At 38.5% G+C, this 19,872-nt stretch overlaps 1 protein-coding gene across 7 annotated transcripts in view; it reads left to right on the top strand.

The window, feature by feature from the left end:
• srcin1a (SRC kinase signaling inhibitor 1a) overlaps window positions 1-19,872 on the top strand; it is a 169,684-nt gene that overhangs the window by 128,644 nt on the left and 21,168 nt on the right. For all 7 annotated transcript variants that reach the window (XM_051106733.1, XM_051106734.1, XM_051106739.1 and 4 more), the window contains 5 exons: window positions 1,863-2,671; window positions 4,335-4,427; window positions 6,966-7,093; window positions 7,670-7,690; window positions 10,466-10,626. In XM_051106733.1, coding sequence (XP_050962690.1) covers window positions 1,863-2,671; window positions 4,335-4,427; window positions 6,966-7,093; window positions 7,670-7,690; window positions 10,466-10,626 — 1,212 coding nt within the window. The remainder of the gene's footprint in view (window positions 1-1,862; window positions 2,672-4,334; window positions 4,428-6,965; window positions 7,094-7,669; window positions 7,691-10,465; window positions 10,627-19,872) is intronic.

A 19,872-nucleotide genomic window follows, 5' to 3' on the forward strand; every position in this document is an offset into this window, starting at 1 on the left:
ACCAAGCACACTATTGTTTTTCTTGTGAAATTCCCAATAAGTTTGATGTGTGATGTATCCATATAAATGGCCCACCCTGTACATTTTTATTTTTTTAGAATTTTTTTTGCTAGACAAGATGCTTATTCCTCAGCTGGAATCATGTAGACCCCTTTGAGGTTGCATTGAAACTGCAATTTGGACTTTCAACCCATTGATCCCCACTGAAGTCCGCTATACGGAGACAAACATGGAATTTTTCCTCAAAAACCTTAATTTCTTTTCATCTGAAGAAAGACAGACATGGACATCTTGGATGGCATGGGGGTGAGTAAATTATCAGGAAATTTTAATTCAGGAGTGAGCTAATTCTTTAAATTAACTAATCCACTTTTGATCTGTGTAATGCACTTTAAATGTTATAAATACAAATGGTACTCCCTTCAAGGAAAGACATCCTTTAATCATTTCTACATTTATGTATACATTTTTTTCCCTCTAAGACCTGAACACAGATTATTCGAATAAATTACTCAGAGTGATATAACCAGGGGCGCATTAAGATAACCAGAGGCCCCGGGCTACAGCATTACGGTAGGTCCCCTACCCCAGAAAACTTGTTTTTTTTAAGCTTCTTGACAACTATTTGTCAAATTTCATTTTTTCCCTTGCTAATATCCAAGTTAACATTCACTGTTCTGTGTAGAATATAGATATAAGTGAATATGCAAATTCACTCTTTTGCCAGAAGGTGGCACTTGTGGAACAGTTGAATTATAGCCATTAGATAAAGTAAATGCTACGTTATTACAGGCTTGTGGCTTGTGGTAATATGAAAATGAAATGCCATCAAAAATTTCCTAGCTGAAATATGAGTATAACTCCATAAATCACACAAAATATTCATTATTATATGAATGTTTATATTCATTATTCATCATCTTCAGGTGATCAAAACAACACTTGGGATGTTGGCATAAATGTTATTTGGTGATTGGTAACTTTGTTTTTATTTTGAAACAAGCCGTGTTTTTGTGTGTAATTATTCAAATCATAGCCGTTTAAAGTTTAATGATCACATTTAAGCAATTACTGATTTTCATCCCTGGATTTGAAATTGAGACTTTGAAGCAGCACCTTTGATGGAGCAGTGACTGAATCGAAAACCTTCAGCTGACATACAGATTACATCCATGCGAGGTACTGAACTTGCACTGTATGACGTTACAGAAAATTGTCCAGTCCAGTTCCGTTCACACAACAATGTTGTCTCTTGTTCCTCTGTACGTTAACATAAAGACACTCTCTTGCTGGGCTTCATTGTGTGTTCTGCTCAGGGTTGCTAGGTTTTCACAACGACTGCTTCTCAAAATTAGCCCGATCGCATTGAGGGGGGGTTCCCCCAATTAAAAGTCACGTTCCCGGGTGTAAAAACACATTTTTAGTCTGGGTTCCGCTGGTAAATTTTAATTCCAGGGGCCAAAAGGGGTCGCTTAAACCAGCGGACATTAAAACAACCGGCAGCAACAGTGCTTAAGTAGCCCAATTCCACAGGAAAACCGCAGACTTGGCAACACTGGTTCCACTTAACACGTGGATCATGCCAACTATACAAACTGTGTGGGGGGCACCTAAACTGAACCATTATCTATAGACTACTACAACCAGGGCATCGCTGAAAATGAGTGTGAGTTTGTTTACAGAATGCTGTAAACTCCCATATATACAAACAGTTATTTGCAAAATAGATTTTCCCTGAAGCAAATGGGCCCCCTTTCCAGTGTAGGCTCCTGGGCTTCAGTCTGTTAAAGCCCATGTGTTAATGCACCGTTGGATATAACATTAACATAAAATGTTAATTTCTTTTCTCTGTCTTGTTTTAGAGAGAGATGGTTTACTCTTCCCGAGACTCGTCACCTACCCGTCGCCTCAACACTCTCCCTTCCTCCACTGCCTCGCCCTCCTCCGGCTCCCCTTCCCGATCCCGTCTCTCCTATAGTGGAGGTCGGCCCCCCTCTTTTGCTGGTCCGGGTCACCCTCACCAACAGGGTCCCCAGCATCCATCCCACTCCCACCACCCTTCTCCGTCTCACGCACAGGCTCAAGGCCTAACCCCTTCCTCCTCGGCCATCCTGGAGCGGCGTGATGTCAAACCCGACGAAGAGATGTCTGGTAAAAGCATGGTCCTCCTGAAGAACGAAGGTCTTTATGCTGATCCCTATAGCTTGGTGCATGAGGGTCGACTTAGTATCGCTTCTACTCAGTCCCTGGCCACCATCGCCGACCCCTTTGGCTTCCCGGTGTCAGGAGGTCTGTACCGCAGAGGTTCGGTGCGGTCGCTCAGTACATACTCTGCTGCAGCACTGCAAAGCGATCTGGAGGACAGCCTGTATAAGCCTGGAGGTTCTCTATATTCTGATGCCTACAGCAGCTCCACGCTCGGCATGGGCTTTCGTCTGCCGCCCTCCTCCCCGCAGAAGATTCCTGATGTGCAGCTGCGTGACAGGGATTCGTTCACTGGGTCTCCCAGCCGAGGGTCGCCTGTGAGAACCACCTTCCGCAAAGACTCCGCTTCCTCTTCAGTGTTTGTGGAGAGTCCGAAATCCAGACCCAGCTCCAGTTCTGAACCCCTAGGAGATGGGAAGGGACCTGGATTTGGGTCGTCATTGTCTGGGGGCGAGACAGACACACGGTGAGCATTAGCAAAAGTACATGAGGTTATTTATGCACTTCTTTATTGACAAACACACCTTTTCATTAAGAAGAACTGCACGTCAGTCTTTGCACTCTGAACACAAATTAATAAACAGCTTGTTTGCCTTATTTATTTTTGGCATTGCCTTGACCGAGGTGTCAAATCCTTGCTCCTGTCCTGCAGAGTTTAGCCTCGAACCACAGTTAAAGATGCTTGAATCAAAGTAATCAAGGTCTTAAAGGGATAGTTCACCCAAAAATGAAAATTATATCATTGATTACTCACCCGTAAGACCTTCATTCATCTTCAGAACACAAATTAAAGTCATAGACTAGGGCTGCCCTCAACTAAAGATTTTTCTGGTCGACTAGTAGTTCTTCATTTTAAGCATTAGTCAACTATTAGTCACAAGTATATTAATAAATCATATAAATCATAATAATGAGTCTTTAATTGCCTAGATACATAGCCTAATAAGCGCTCAAGCGCACAAAAAAAAGTTTGCCACAGCACACTGGCAGATATAATAATTATGAACTTGTCAGGGAAAAACTGCAAGGAGACTGCAGTAAAATTTTAATAATTTATTGATAAACTAGCACTTTTGTTTTCGGCTTAAAAGAAGTCGGCGACACGGACTCATCAACTCTGCAGTAGTGATGCGCCTGTATGCATATTTCATACGGATTACATAATCTGAGAATATTTGTTTTCTATTTAAATTGGTTAATTTAAAAGTAGACATTTCACTCTCTATAGATATACATGTTTGTGTCTGTTAGGTAAGTATACACAGAGATTTGAAGTGACGCGTTCATGTTCACAGAGCCGAGACGGCAGAAAGCGCTTTCATTTCATTGCTTTCATTATTTTATAAAAGTGCAATGTTTTGATGTTATTGTGAGTGCACACAAATAAACATAGAGTCTTTACAGATTCCAAAGATTTATTACTTCTATCTGTATGACCAAAAATGAGGGAGTATTTTAAGAGCAAGTGACATCATCTGTCATGCAGTAAGTGCGCTACTATTCGCTTCCACACTCCGCACAAACACTTCAATAGCGCGCATCTTCCTGTGGATTTTTTTTGTTCCTGCGACTAATAAAATTTTGGTTGACCAAGCCTTTTTTTGTCAACTAACTATTAGTCAGCTATTAGGGGGCAGCCCTATCAAATTCTCGTAGCTTCATAACATTACAGTTGAACCACTGATGTCACATGGACTACTTAAACAATGTCCTTACTACCTTTCTGGGCCTTGAACATGGTAGTACTATTGCTGTCTATGCAGGGTCAGAAAGCTCTTGGATTACATCAAAAATATCTTAATTTGTGTTCTGAAGATGAACGAAGGTCTTATGGGTTTGGAATGACATGAGGGTGAATAATTAATGACAGAATTTTAATTTTTGGGTGAACTATCCCTTTAAAGATTACTAGAATCTTCCAGGTGGGACAAGTTGGAGCTAAACTCTTCAGGACATTGGCTCTCCGGGATCAGGATTGGACACCCCTGCTGTAGACAGTCTACAGTTTGGGGAAATGTTGCTGTCTTTGAACAGATATGACTGCCAGTAATGGATCATCTACAAACTAGATGCTGGGAAATGTATGTTAAGGCAGTGTACACTTATACAATTTCTGTCTGTCTCGTTAGCAGGGATCGTATGGAGGCAATGGAGAAGCAGATAGCCAGTCTGACTGGACTGGTTCAAAGTGTCCTAACCCGAGCACCAGACAGCGACAGCACGTAAGACATGACTGTACATCCACAGAGCCATCTATGATCCATTTACATGGAACCAGTGCCAATCAGATGCTCACTTACATTGACAACCAACCTATAAAAGCCATACCACTCAGTCATGACAGGCTTCTAAAAGGCCAGTCACAATATGCGTTTGACACATAAAGACAATTGTACATGGTACACAGTAAGTGTGATCTCACAGTTAAAATTATTTTATGGAGAAATAACACTTTATATGGAGAAATATATGGCATTTTGGAGTTCATTTTGTTTTGTTTAATTAGTTTTCACATGCAACATTAAAGAGCTAAAGCCGTAGTGAGTGTTGTTGTGCTAACAAGGTCTTTGCCCCCTCCCATGTGCAAGGAAAACAGACTGCGTACCATGTAAAATGTCCTTAACACTAAAATACCAGTTCACAATGTACACAATACATTCAACCATTTCACACATGCTCACTGTTGTTATCGTGGTACCATTTTGCTATCATGCAGTAATATCTTCTTAATATGTTCTCTCATTTGCTATTTAGCCATTGGCTTTTCTTATGTTTCATGAGCTTGCAAAAATGTCTTCACTTGCTGACTGTACAGTGTTTGTATTGAAATTGTGTGTGCTGGTGGTCTTTTTTGTCCTGCAATGGCCATGAGTCTCTTCGTACCCGATGCTTCGATGTTGCTGGGCATTTATTATCATTCACATTCGATGTGACAAACCATTCACGTCAACTATTTTATGAAAGGAAATGAATATTTTTAGATTCTCAAAAACAGAGTGTTGAGTAAAGAGCATTAAGTAGAGATTATAAGATTATTGTATAAAGAATAAGGCGTTTAATTCAGATTAGAAAGAGTTAGGATAGAAAGTAGAGAGTTTATTAGCAAAACCCCCCTGAAAAATTCAGATAATCACAGTGTAAATCTGTGCACTTGGTGTTTAGAAGGATTTTGTTCAAAATCTTATTGTCCTGACATTTGTGCTTATAATTGAAACTGGTGTGAATAGGCCTTAAAGATCCTGTTAAAGGGATAGTTCACCCAAAAAAATTAAATAGTGTCATTAATTACTCATATTTTGCAGTTGTTCATGAGTCACATGTTTGCCCTCAACAGTTAAACTGCTCACTGTTCTTCAGAAAAATTCTTCAGGTCTCACAAATTCTTTGGTTTTCCAGCGTTTTTGTGTATTTAAACCCTTTCTATGTGAACCGTGTATTTGAACCCTTTCTCTCCCTTTCAGTGACTATATGATTTTGAGATCCATCTTTTCACACGATATCTGAGAAGATATCTGAGAGACTCACATGCAACTATTATAGAAAGTTCAAACACTCACTGATGCTCCAGAAGAAAAAACCATGCAATAAGAGCCTGGGGGGGTGAAAACTTTTGAACAGAATGGAGATGTGTACATTTTTATTTTGCCTACATATCACTTTTTTTTATTTAGTATTGCCCTTCAGAGGATACAGAAGATACTTACATGTTTCCCAGATGACAAAATAAGTTATATTTACCCTGATCTTCAAATTCAAAAGTTTTCACCCCCGGCTCTTCATGCATGGTTTTTGCTTCTATAGTATCAGTGAGCATTTAAACCGTATGTAATAGTTGCATATGAGTCCCTCAGGTGTCCTCGGTGTGAAAAGATGGATTTCAAAAGCAAACAGTCATTGTTGGAAAGGGTTCAAATACACAGAAATGACTGTTCAGGACAAACCGGGGACTCATAATCAACTATCACTAAACAAAAAAACACAGCTGTGGATCATTCAGGTAACAACAGTGTTAAGAATCAAGGGGATGTAAACTATTGAATGACATACATTTTATAAATTCAACTATTATTTTCTCTTGTGGACTATATGTAAACATCTTTTATGTGAAATATCTCATTTAGGTCATTACTAAATAAACAATAACATGCATTTTATATGATCCCTCTTATTTTGGTAAAATAATTAACATTTCACAGATTCTGAAAGGGGATGTAAACTTTTGACTTCAACTGTAACTGACACGTTCAAGGCCCAAAAAGATAGTATGGACATCGTTAAAATAGTCCATTTGACATCAGTGGTTAAACCTTAAAGTTATGAAGCTACAAGAATAATTTTTGGCCCCAAAGAAAACAAAAACAACAACATGTGTCGTGTTCACTCTTGTGAACGCACATCAAAGATTGACATGGAAGAGAAGAAATTTTAGACATTTTTTTTGTTTTCTTTGCACACAAAAAGTATTCTCATAGCTTCATAACATTACGGTTGAACTACTGATGTCACATGGACTATTTTAACAATGGTTTAACAATAGTTTCATTGGTTAAATTAAGTTGTGTTACTCAAAGAAATTGTAATGTGTGGGAATAGGCGCAATAACAGTAGAATAATACAAGATAGATAGCGTAAACGTTTATTAGCCATAGAGACGTCTAGTGTAGTCTTGCTGTAGCGCAGTGCGTGTTAGAGTAGTGTAGTGTCAGTGTAGTAATAGGTGCTGTAGTACAGTGGTAGTATCATGGCTGTATGATCCTCAGATGCGGCCTGCTGCGTCTCTGCATGATGGCGGGCTGCCCTCCGGACCAGGGGGCGGACTTTTCACGGCCCTTCCCTTTCTCTTCCAGCGAGAAGACCGAATCCACCAGCGACGGCTCCGCCACAGGAAGTGAGTCCAGCAGCTTCTTTATGGTTGTCCAGAGCAGTTGTGAGGCAGGCTGTAAAACGGATGTCTGGAATATTGTGTTCCTAGTAGATCAGGCTGGCCTAAATTTAAAAACTGCTGATCTCAGACAAGCCTTTGACATGCACAACTTAAAACAACCAGACGTGATAATTTTTCAGAGTGCACTTGAATGAAGGACCTTACTTTGTTGTCACTGCTTTGTCAGAATAACCTTGATATTTTCACAGATATTGCCTGTACTCCTTTTTTATTTGTTAGTTTTCAATTTAGTTCCTTTTCAAATCATAACGGGTGTCCTCAGAGAGCGTCTTCATCCGTGGTCAAGCCTTCAAAGGCTAAAGCCAGAGTTTTGATTTGCTAGATTTGTCTTTGAAGGTTCTCCATGGTTAACAGAGGTGAGTTGCACCTCAGCAAAGGGCCATCGAGAGAGTTTCCCATGAGTCCTAGTCTCCCCTTTTAAATCTTGTTCACAAGAAGTCCAATTCAGCACTCTGTTTCTTTATTTGATTACGGTTATTTAGTTAACTGCAAGCTGAAAGCTTCTAATGTATGTTACAGCTGGCCGGCTGAAGAAGAAAGGTAGCCTTGTCTGTGCTCTCTCATGTTTAATGTGGATTGGCGTGTCTTTCCTGGTGTATGTAGTGGGCGTGTTTGTTTTTATATACACGAAAATGTGATTCTTCAGTTTATTTAAAGGGATAGTTCACTCAAAATTAAAAATTCTGTCATTGATTACTCACCCTCATGTCATTCCAAACCCGTAAGACCATTCATCTTCTGAACACAAATTAGGAACACACATTTTTGATGAAATCCGAAAATTTCTGACCCTGTTTTCTGACTCTTACAGTTGAACCACTACGTTTCTGGGCACTGAACGTGTCAGTTGTGTTGTTGTCTATGCAGGGTCAGAAAGCTCTCGGATTTCATCAAAAATATCTTAATTTGTGTTCTGATGATGAATGAAGGTCTTACAGGTTTGGAACAACATGAGGGTGAGTAATTAATAACACAATTTTCATTTTTTTTGGGTGAACTATCACTTTAATGCTTGTTCCCACTGTAGTTTTCTACAGTTTCTCTCCTCTGTGGCCTGCCTGCACTAGATATTTCTCTCCCTCAGTCTGTTTTCACTCCTAAACTTGACACATTCACACACTGAAAATGAAGTGTGGGTAGGATGTGTTGGTTTTCACATTTCCTGAATCTTGGGCAATCAGTACATGTGCCCTTTTGGTAAAAACAACTGACTGGAGAACGCTGGTATCTCTGTATTCCTCACTAACAGCATGTTCCTGAATGGGTTCTGGAGGTGACAACACGCTTTGTGTGTGTGCAGATTAGCCTGAAAACACAAAGAAAGATGGGTGTAGAGCAAAAGTCCTTGATCTGGTTTCTGGAGATCTTCCTTCCCACAGAGTTCAGCTTTAATCCTAATCAAACACACCCAATTGGGATAGTCAAGGTAGTGGGGCTCACTTCACTGAAATTACAGCCAGGTTTGTTAGAACTAATGCTGTGTTCAAATCCTCCTGGGAAGTTTGGAAATCGTAATTATGACGTTATGAAGTGATTCAGGTCATAATTAAATTGTCTCACTGGGAAATTTCATATTTCTGTCCGTTTATTTTTACTTACTGACTAAGACAGAAAGCTTTTTAGAGCTAATGAAAGAAAATAAAGAGGAAAAATGCACATTAGGTGAGTAATTGTGTATTAGTGTGTTTGATGATGAGAAATGTACTTCAGTCTCCTCATAAACCGAATAAATGGCTAGTGTTTCCTGGCAAGCTTTGTATTTATCTTTCTTTAACAGTACCTTCACTATCGTGCACCATCAACATTCAGAGATTATTATGATAAATAACAATAATTCTTTACATTTCCTGACCTTAACTTGGAAAGTCTGGAATCATGCAACACATCAGCATATTTATGTGACACTGAGGACTGGAGTAATGGCTGCTGAAAATTCAGCTTTGCCATCACAGGAATTAATTACATTTTAAAAATTTAAAACTTGTACTATTTTACTATTTTACCCTAATAAAATTAGCCTTGTTGATAATAAGACAACATAAAACAAAAAACACCAAGCCTGTAGTAACGTGCAGGTCTGCAGTACTTAAAAGTTTACCAATATAAATCTTTCTTTATGCAAGTATATTAATTCCTTGTTAAAGAGCAGGTCATATGGTTTTTAAAGGGTCCTAATATTGTGTTGGAGTCCCCTACAACAGGTTAAATGCATCTAAGGTCAGAAAACAAGAAGATACATTTATACATAGAGTAATTTGTCAATGATTTCGAAACGGTTCAATCAAGCAGTTCTGAGCGAAATGTCTGTAAACCCCTCCCTTCCACAAGCCTACTCTGCTCTGATTGGTCAGCTGCTGGCCAAGCCTTTTGTGATTGGCACAAAGAGGAGTACTTGAGCAAGTTAGCAAACGCTACCATCTGTGTTGCCAAGTCTGTGGGTGTTTTTGATGTCTGCAGGTTGAAGCGACCCCAATAATGTCATATTTAGCCCGTCTAATGTCAACAAAAAGCATAAAAGTATTTTACAACCCGGAATGCAATTTTTTATGGGGGACCCCCTTGAAATGCGATTGGGCTAGTTTTGAGTTGCAGTTGGGTGGGATTTGTTGTGAAAACCTGGCCATCCTGCACCTTTACATAAAACAGTAATATAGTGCTCCAATCCGTTCAAAAGTGTCTGTGGGCAAGTCAGACTATTTTTATTTCACGGCGGGGGCATAATTTTGCATGCGTTAAGGCGATTAGTCGACTCTTTCTTTTGAGAGACAATATATTTATGTATAATACACTTTTTTAATTAACAGCTTTGCAGACTGAAGGACATTTCACATTGAAGGATAGCTACATTACAAACTGCAAAAAAGCTGCTTTTTGAAAGCCCATATAACCTGCTCTTTAAATTCCATGCATATAGGTAGAGTAAAAGTAATGCATGTGTATTAATTTATGTTTATCCACTTATACAGCCGAAAAAAAGAAGCTTTTGTTGTTGTTCCATCTTGGATATTGAATGTGTAATAAATCACAATAGCAACTGCAACAAGAGCTTTCCAGGTGGACTTGAATGCAGCATTATCCTGAGTTTCCGACTCTTTAAAATGACTTTATTTTTGTATTCTGTGCATTAAAATTTAAACACATTTGTTGTAACACGAAAGCAGCGTAAACTCTGTTGTAAGGTTGATCTCCAGGAGCAGGACTAAACAATGTTGGTGTAAAAGGTGTAGATGGGTAAGTGCGAAATAGTTCATATTTGACTGAGAGTGTTTTTTGAGCTCACAGTGTCGACTCTTTGTCCTGTGTTGTGGTTATTAGCACTGACTCCGTCTGCCCCGCTGGCACTGATGCCTCCGCCTTCATCTGGAGGCTCTCAGGCCTCCACCGTCTCCAGGCTACAAATGCAGCTTCACCTGCACGACCTACAACAGAACGCCACCGATCTACGCAAGCAGCTCGCACAGCTCCGTAAAATGCAGGTAAGATGTTACAATCTCATGCATCTCAACACACAGCAGGTACCTGAACAGGCCTGATGTGATAAAGCGGCATGTGATAAATCATGTTAATCTGAGTTTTTGTCCTCGCCATGGGTGACCATCAACAGCGTAGCATGTCGAGACAATTTGTCAGTTGCTCCGTTTCTATTTTTGACACATCGCACTAGGTAGTAATCTCATTGGGACTGCTCCACATAGCTGGTTGTGAAACTTTAAATCAAACTTCAAAGGTGTTCTGATTGACTGTCATTTTATGGCTTAGTGTGGCATTGTAGCTTTCAGGGGAGTCAAGTTACATCACATTTATTTAGTGCTTTGTATAATACAGATTGTGTCAAAAAGCAGCTTCGCAGTAATAAACAAGTATTAATATTTCAGAATTCCTGATGAAACAGATTCAATTTCAGCTGTAAGCAGCTCTACAAAAGACATTATTCAGCTCAGTCTAGTTAAATGTTGATTCAGTTTGGTTTGGTAACTGTAAACATGGCAAAGTTTTTCAGTTATGAAACAAATGTAGTTGAGCTATAAGCAGCTCTACAAAACGCAATAGTGTCATTATTCAACTCAGTTCAGTTCAATGTTGAGGACACAAATGTTTATTGATTCTCAAAACTTTGTAATTTTGCTCCTACTTAGAAAGCTGTAACTCTTGTAACTATTTTCTGTTGACAACAATCTCACAGCGTCAGTGTGAATGATCATACATTACACAAAATACTGCCCCAAATCGTTTTAATTTGATAGCTAAAAATAAGTGGTGTGCGGTGGTGTTCTGAAATAAGCAGGCAATGTCCTTAAAGTTTTAATCAAATGTAAATTAATGTCCCAGTCTCATTTTTTTGGTTAAATCAATGTTACTTACACTATCAGACAAAGAAGAAGAAAACAATATTATTTTATATTTTTACATTAACAATGTAATCAGTATTCAGTTTTCTTAAAGTCAAGTATGAATCTTATTAAGTTAGTGTTTTTAAGCATTTTACATTTTTTCCAAAATAATAACTCAAGGCAGTAACAGTTTAAACAATCTATTTTATTTGTGAACTTACAGTACTTCTGCAAAAGTCTTAGGCCACTTGTATTTTCACCAGCTAAAAAATGGTTTAAGTTATTAGCAAAAGCTGCTTTAAACGCAAAGGATGGTCACATCAAATGCTCATTTATTTTAGTTAATAGAAGTTCACTGATAAAGAAAATCTATTTATGACATTGTTTTTGACAGCATCCTCATTTTATGTGCCTAACTGTCTAAAAATGTTAACAGTACTGTAGCTTTGTAGGTGTAGGTCTCTTAAAGCATCTTGGAGATGTTGCCACAGTTCTTCTGGATTTAGTCTGTCTCCGTTTTTTCTGTTTCTTAAGACAGACTGGACTGAATGATGGAGAGATCAGATGTCTGTTTGCACAAGGAGTCTGACAACAGCCTGTGCTCCACACAAAAATCTCACTGGATTATTACAATTAATGGCAAAATGAATGTTTAGAAATGTAAACTGATATTTCCTACTGACACACTACAGCAAAAGACTGACTTTAACTGACTTCAAACCATTTTTTAGCTGATGAAAATACTAGTGGCCTAAGACTTTTGCACAGTACTGTATGTTCAGCTTTTCTTTTTAATAGTTAACTTTTACCTGTTTTTGCATTTTTGGATCTTCAGTCATCAAAGCTCGGTAAAGATTTCACCTAGCTGATTACTCACTAAAAACTCTCATAGATCATGTTTTCATTAAATTCTAAGTCTTATTTTGACAAAAAAGTGGTTGTATGTGTTGCATGTGTTGTTTACTTATTTTTTTTAATATTAGTCTTACAATTAATGCCATTATATTGTTCATTCAGACTGATTTGTGAACGCAGAATATGCCCAAGAGGCCGGATTTATTGCATAAACCAATCACATCATTAAATAACCACTCATATCCAATCATATCATGTGACTTCGTGTATCACACTCGTCCTTCATCAGCAATCGCTCCAGCGTCTTCGTTTCGCTTCCACGACTTTCAGCCCCATCTTTCTTCATACAACAGTGACCTTAATAAGTCTTTAATACATTAGCGCACCCATTAACAAGATTTCTGCCCGAATCCCGACGGATTGCGTCGGCTGTGCGGATGAAGACTACACCTCCCATGATTCCACACTCAATCACAGCGTTATCAAACTACACCTTTGGTTCATTGTTTGTTTTGAATATGCGCCCTTTAGCAGCAAAAACATACATATTGTGATTTAAAACTCAGTGGGCTCAGGGGAGGCGAGAGAGATGGACAGAGTTTTTTCTAAACAACTGAGTGATTTATACATTTTTTAATGTTATGTTTTGTAATATTTGCGTTTTTTATACTACAGCGTTGTTTTATACTACACATTTTTGGCCATTCCAAAACTTCCTCGGAGGAAACTTCCCTGACAATAGCTGTATTTTTGAACTGCTTAGTTTCAGTTGTAAAATCACATATTGTTGGCACAGTTGGAAGGTCAAGCATTATCATTATCACAAGACCTCAGTCTCAAAGTAAGGAATAATTGACAACAGACTGCTGAAATATTGAAAATTTAATGCATACAAATGCAAAGCCAATTGCCTGTTACACCTTAGGTGTGCATTAAATTTCAACTCTTAAGCAGTTCAGTGTCAGTTATTCCACTTATACCATGGAAATCACTTGTACATGTGCTTATCTCTACACATTGGTTTATAAGTTAACTGTAATGCAGTCTGCAGACCTGGAAATATTTATAGCCATATCATATTGAGTGTCAGCCAATCAGAATCAAGAAATGAACAATGCTGCGATAGAAAGTGTTTCACTAACCTGCACCTTACTCTGCAAGCCGTCTACTTGTTTGCCTGCTGACAGGGAGAACGATTTAAGGAGGTGATACAGAAGGTGGTACAGAAGGCACAGACGGCAGGAACAGCAGCGCCGATTTGTAGTCTTTGCGATATCTCACAGTCTAATTTATTTACACACAGCAGAGAAAAACAAAGAGGACGTGCTGAATGGTCTCACCTGGTATTTACGACAGATTTGTTGCTCCGTGTCCTGATGGTGTTCAGTGTGCATGGTGTAGAGGAGGAGGAAATGCATCAGTTTCGGTCATGTTTAGAGCTCAGTATAGATAGGTGGCTCACATTTGTCAGCATCCAAAACGGACTCAATGGGGACAGTCAAACCTGTTTGATTTTAAACAAGTTTATACTGAAATGCTGGTATTCTGTACTAGTGTGTATTAAGCTGGGCAGAAGTACAGTGGAACATACTGAAAAATAGAGAGAAGAGTGAAGTTTGATAAGTTACCTCTGTGGGGAACTGGGAAGGTCTTCGCAAACATAAGAAGATTCATACACTGTATCAATCAGGAATGTATCTGTCAAACTGTCAGATTTTTTAGATATGGGCCAACTATCCCAAGACAGCATTCGTCTCTGATGAGCAGGATAGATACAGGATCTGATGTCTGAATGGGGCAAAATGCATAAAAAAAAAAAAATACATATGGATACTGTTGTAAACTGTTGAAATTCCTTGTACGGGCAGCTTTTAGATTATCAGGGTGACATGTTGAACAGGAATATGATACAGGGAAATGTTTGTGTTGGTGAATGTGTGAAGGAGGAGAGAAAAGGAGGATGTGCAGGGAGCTTTAGGGAGGGCTGAATGCCAGCAGAGAGGAGACAGCACACTCACAGTCTGACAGATCCTATTGGATTGTGTGTCTGTCATATTCTTTCCTTTCTTTAGAGCTCCCACAGTCATGCAACACCTGGAAATGCGAGGGAAGTTTTAAATTATTTTCTCTAGCCTCAAAAAGTCATGGAAATTTTCACAGCGGAAAATTATTTGTTGTAGTTATGCTCAGGTACAAAATTACATCAGCTCGACATTTCTCTTTAAGTGCAGTGTCTATAAACAGGAATCTCACAGCAATGAATCTTCATGTACTTTCCCAGTCATCCATGATTTCTGGATGAGAATTAAGCATAATTTGAAGATCTGAAGATCAATCACGTAAAACGAAACAATATCCAATCAGAAAGTGAGCTGACAGAAGACGGAAGCGTAACAAATGCTTTTTTTCTTTTTTAATCAAACAATATCAATTTACAAACTCATGAAGCATAACAAAGACAGCCATCACAATTTCTTCCTGCCTATCATCCGACATGTTTATTTTCAAGTCTCAAGAGATTTTGAGAGATTTCCCGTGTCCACAGTCGGGACTCTGGTTAAAAATCTGTTGGCGTGCTGTCTTTGTCACGTTGCGGCACACCACACACTATAGGAGCAAACCAGTTAAATTTAGGATTTTTTGTCCTCATGTTTGTGGTTTCTCGCATTTTGAAGATCTTATAAGATTTTAAAGATCTTTGTGTGTACCCAGCATAACTTGTTGCTTATTAGCATGCCTATTATTAACATGTTGGCTGTATGTTAGTACTTATAGTACTGGTATTGCCTATCCAATACCAGCTTAACAACTAACTTACTAACTATTAAGCAGCAAATTAGGAGTTTATTGAGGCAAGAGTAATTTTGTTAATAGCAAGAATTGGGAATTTTCACAAGCCAAACATCAATAAATAAAAAAGACAAATAGACCATAGTCTATATATGGAAAGAGATTTATTTAAAGATTATTTCATTTAATTTAAAATATTTTTATTCAGCAAGAATACATTAAGTTAAAAGTGACAGTGAAGACTTCCACATTGCTACATTACGTTTCCGTTTGAAATGAATAATGTTCTTTTGAACTTTCTATTCATCAAAGAATCCTAAAAAATCACACTTTCCACAGAAATATTAAAGGAGTAGCTAACTTCCGGAACCAAACCGTACAGGTAATTTACTCACCCCCTAGTCATCCAAGATGTTCATGTCTTTCTTTCTTCAGTCGATAAAAAATTATGTTTCTTGACGAAAACATTTCAGGAATGTTCTCCATATAGTGGACTTCAATGGTGCCCCCAAGTTTGAACTTCCAAAATGCAGTTTAAGTGCAGCTTCAAATGGCTCTAAACGATCCCAGACGAGGAAGAAGGGTCTTATCTAGCGAAGTGATCAGTCAATTTATATACTTTTTAACCTCAAATGCTTGTCTTGTCTCGTCTCTGCAATGCGCATGTGTAGTCTGTGTAATCCCAGTCAATACAGTTAGGGTATGTTGAAAAACTCCCATCTCGTTTTGTCCCCCAACTTCAATCGCAGAGACGAAAAAAACAATTGTCAATTTGTTTGTGAAAATGACCAATCATTTCGCTAGATAAGACCCTTTTTCCTCGGCTGGGATTGTTTAGAGCCCTTTGAAGCTGCATTTAAACTGAATTTTGGAAGTTCAAACTTGGGGGAACCATAGAAGCCCACTATATGGAGAGAAATCCCGAGATGTTTTCCTCAAGAAACATAATTTCTTTATGACTGAAGAAAGAAAGACATCTTGGATGACAAAGGGGTGAGTAAATTATCTGTAAATTTTTGTTCTAGAAGTTACTTATCCTTTAAAAAGCAACAACTGTTTTTAACATTGGTATTAATAAGAGATCTTTCTTGAGCAGCAAATCAGCATATTAAAATGATTTCTGAAGGATCATGTGACACTCGAGACCGGGGTAATGACTGATGAAAATTTAGTGTTGCCATTATGGGAATACATTAAATGTATAAATATGTTATAATAGTGTTATAAATGTGTACTGTACACATATGTAACACACTGTACTGTCGGTGTGATGGGGGAAGAAGGGGGAAAGAACATGAACCATGACTGAAAAATTCTTGGAAATCATAGAAATTCATTGATTATAAGTGTGGAAATCCTGTATTTATTACACTACTGTGTGTAAGTATATCTAAGTGTGTGTGTGTGTGTATTTATGTGTAAGTGAGCATGTGTTCAACTAGTCATTAATTTTCCGGCTGCTGCTGTGTGTGATTCACTCTTATAGCAGGGCAGGCAATAACTCTTAATATCATACTCAATGATGAGATGGTATGGGCCAGCAGGGATGCATAGATGAAGAGAGAGAGAGAGGAAGCCGGCCCCACATCAAGTCAGCTTTTCAGTCAGCAGTGCTTTAATAAAAATTGACTGTGGAATGATAGCTACCGGTGTGATTCATGAGTGAACACCCGCATCTCAAGCGTGAACTCTGAATAAACAGAGTAGAAAAACAGGAAAGGCTCTAGAAAGACGTCTGTTTCTCTCAATGGAAATTAGATCTTTTATTCGAAGGAGTTCACATGATTAATGCCACTAAATGAAGTTCCAAACGTTGGTTCGGGAGGAGCCTAATCATTCAGTCCTGTCAATCATCATTACAAGCCTATATAAGCAGCTCTCATTGCACCGTCCCAGCCTCCGTTCTTCCGGCATCCCTCCACCTCCCCTTCTTCTATTTCTGTTATTCTCCCTCTAGGTAATATCGCAATGGGGGGGTCGAACTCTGCACTCAAGCCGAGCCTCGGGTTCGAGCCTCCATTAAAGGGGTCATCGGATGCTAAGTTCACTTTTTCATGTTGTTTGAACATTAATGTGTGTTGGCAGTGTATGTGCAAATCTACCCTATAATGATAAAAATCCATGCAGTGGTTTTTAATTAATCTGTAAAAATAATATCCCCTTTTTCAAATCGAGCAGTTCTCAGATGCCTGTCGGTGTGCCGTCACACCCCCAGAGGCCGCTCCCACGATAGTTGATTGACATGAGCTCTTACCTCAGACCAGCTGTCACAGTCCAGTAACTTTCCATTGTTTCGATGCTGGAGCAGGGATGTAAGTTAGACAAGAATATCTCTGATTGAGCGATTGAAGTGTTGTGTTGCTGGATGTAATAATGAACATAGTGGTCGTCATTTACTCCCGACATCTGAGCCGCTGAAGATGCAGTGGATTACGTTTGTTTGTGAAGGGAATGTGCCTCCCGATCTACATATATCCGTCTATGTTCGCGCTAATCATTCATTATCCAGCTTCACTTACAGCAGAAGTTAGTATAAGCGTTTTTTATGAATCTTTGCGATCGCCTTTCCTTATAACGTGGTAGATAGGAAGTTTAGCGGCTAAATGCGGCTAAATTAAACAAGATCGTCTTTCCACAGAGAGTAGAGAGGGGCGGGGTGAGCAGAGCTCATTTGCATTTAAAGGAACAACCCCTTAGAATGAGATGATTTTTGCAGAGCTGATTTTGACAAGGTAAAAAGGGTGTTGTTTTACAAAACCATTAAGAATTTTTAATCAAAATATTATAGACTTTTCATTAAGACCCTAAAGAATCATATCAACTTGTGGAAAATGGGCATCCGATGACCCCTTTAAGGACAGCAAGCCAAGTTTGTTTACCATTGCCCATCAGGACTGGATGGGCAGGCAAACTTGTGAAATTACGTATTTGAATGGTCTAGAAAGAGTATAAAATCTTAAATTATTTCTTGTTGTTTCCTACACAATGGTTCTTCATGATAATTTGTTTCAAAAAACCTAAAACCATTTGTGACCCTGGACCACAAAACCAGTCATAAGGGTCAATTTTTCCAAATTGAGATTTATACATCATCTGAAAGCTGAATAAATAAGCTTAAATAAGCTTAAAATATTTGGCTGAGATACAACTATTTGAAAATCTGGAATCTGAGGGTGCAAAAAAATCTAAATACTGAGAAAATTGCCTTTAAAGTTGTTCAAATGAAGTTCTTAAGAATGCATATTACTAATCAAAAATTAAGTTTTGAATTTTACAAAATATCTTCATGGAACATAATCTTTACTTAATATCCTAATGATTTTTGCCATAAAACAAAAATCTATAATTTTGACCCATACAATGTATTTTTGGCTATTGCTACAAATATACCCCAGCGACTTAAGACTGGTTTTTGTGGTCCAGAGTCACATTTATTTCAATATGGAATTTTGGAGTCATTTGGCAAATTTTTGAGAGATATATATATATGAAATGCAGGGCACTATACCTCAATTTTAGGATGGACGTGAGTTGAAAGTAGAGGGGATGTTGCAACAGTCTAGGAGCACGTCGCGTGGGGACGGCTAGATTGGTGTCAATTGCTTTGGTGTCGAGAGCCAAGCCGCTGGTGTCATGACAACTGCAGATTGCTGAGTTAGACAATTACCTGCCTGAATGCCAGAGCTGGAGACACGGCCCCTGCCCTCATCCCGTTACCTAGGAGACATGGATATGTTGAATAATGCATGAGACTCATAAATAATTCAGCTCGAGGAGGAACTACCGCCAAATGACACTAAAATCCCATCGTACACACAGGCGTACAGTGTACAAAAACTGTTTTTACACACTTTTCTCATTATCAGCACTGTGCAAGTGACAAAGTCCACCCGGTTTTTCTCTCAGGGCAAACAAACACTGTCTGCAGGCTGCTTACACATCACAAAATTATGGTGATATCTGGCACTCCAACTCCCACACAACCTCCGACATACTCAAACTGAAAATACCAGAAAATAAAAGGACATGGATGCGCATTCAAATTGTTGCGTTCAAGAAACCTCAAATGAATATGATCCATCGTAAACACTATCAAGGATAGTATATATATGATCACTTATATATATTCATAAACACATGCTAGCAAGGTCAGTTGTATAATAATATACCTTCACATTAAAGATGACAGCTGCATATGGTCAAAGACAAGTCAGTGTTACATATTCACTCATATATGAGTCATCTGATGGCTGTGTTGTGATGGATTGTGACAGCTGACCTCCTGTAAAACGCTCCCACACTGATACACCTGAAATGTCTAAAGACTGTAATGCTTAACAACCATTCATAGCCTGATGCTTCAGAAGGGCTGCGATTGGTTGATGGGAATATTGTTATAGGAACACCATAGGAAGTTGATCCAGTGACATGTCCTGCATTGTATAAATCATATCAAAGCAGTGATTCTCAAATTTATTTGATCACAAGCCTCTGCTGTCCAATACAATATTTGAACACCATCCCCATATAGGCATATGTTTCCAGTATTACTACTGTAATTATGAAAAACCTGCTTGTTTTAAAACTTTATTAACAGAGACTAAGAGTATTGATATATTAAATTAACTATGATTCTGTATGTTCTTGAATAAAATAAGATCGAATATGATTTTTAGCTATTAATAATGGCTTTAATAGTTTATATTTTTTTCACTTTAAGTTCAGTAATTTTAAAGTCATGTGGGC

The sequence above is a fragment of the Labeo rohita genome, chromosome 3 (assembly GCF_022985175.1).
Source record: "Labeo rohita strain BAU-BD-2019 chromosome 3, IGBB_LRoh.1.0, whole genome shotgun sequence".
Classification (NCBI taxonomy): Eukaryota; Metazoa; Chordata; class Actinopteri; order Cypriniformes; family Cyprinidae; genus Labeo; species Labeo rohita.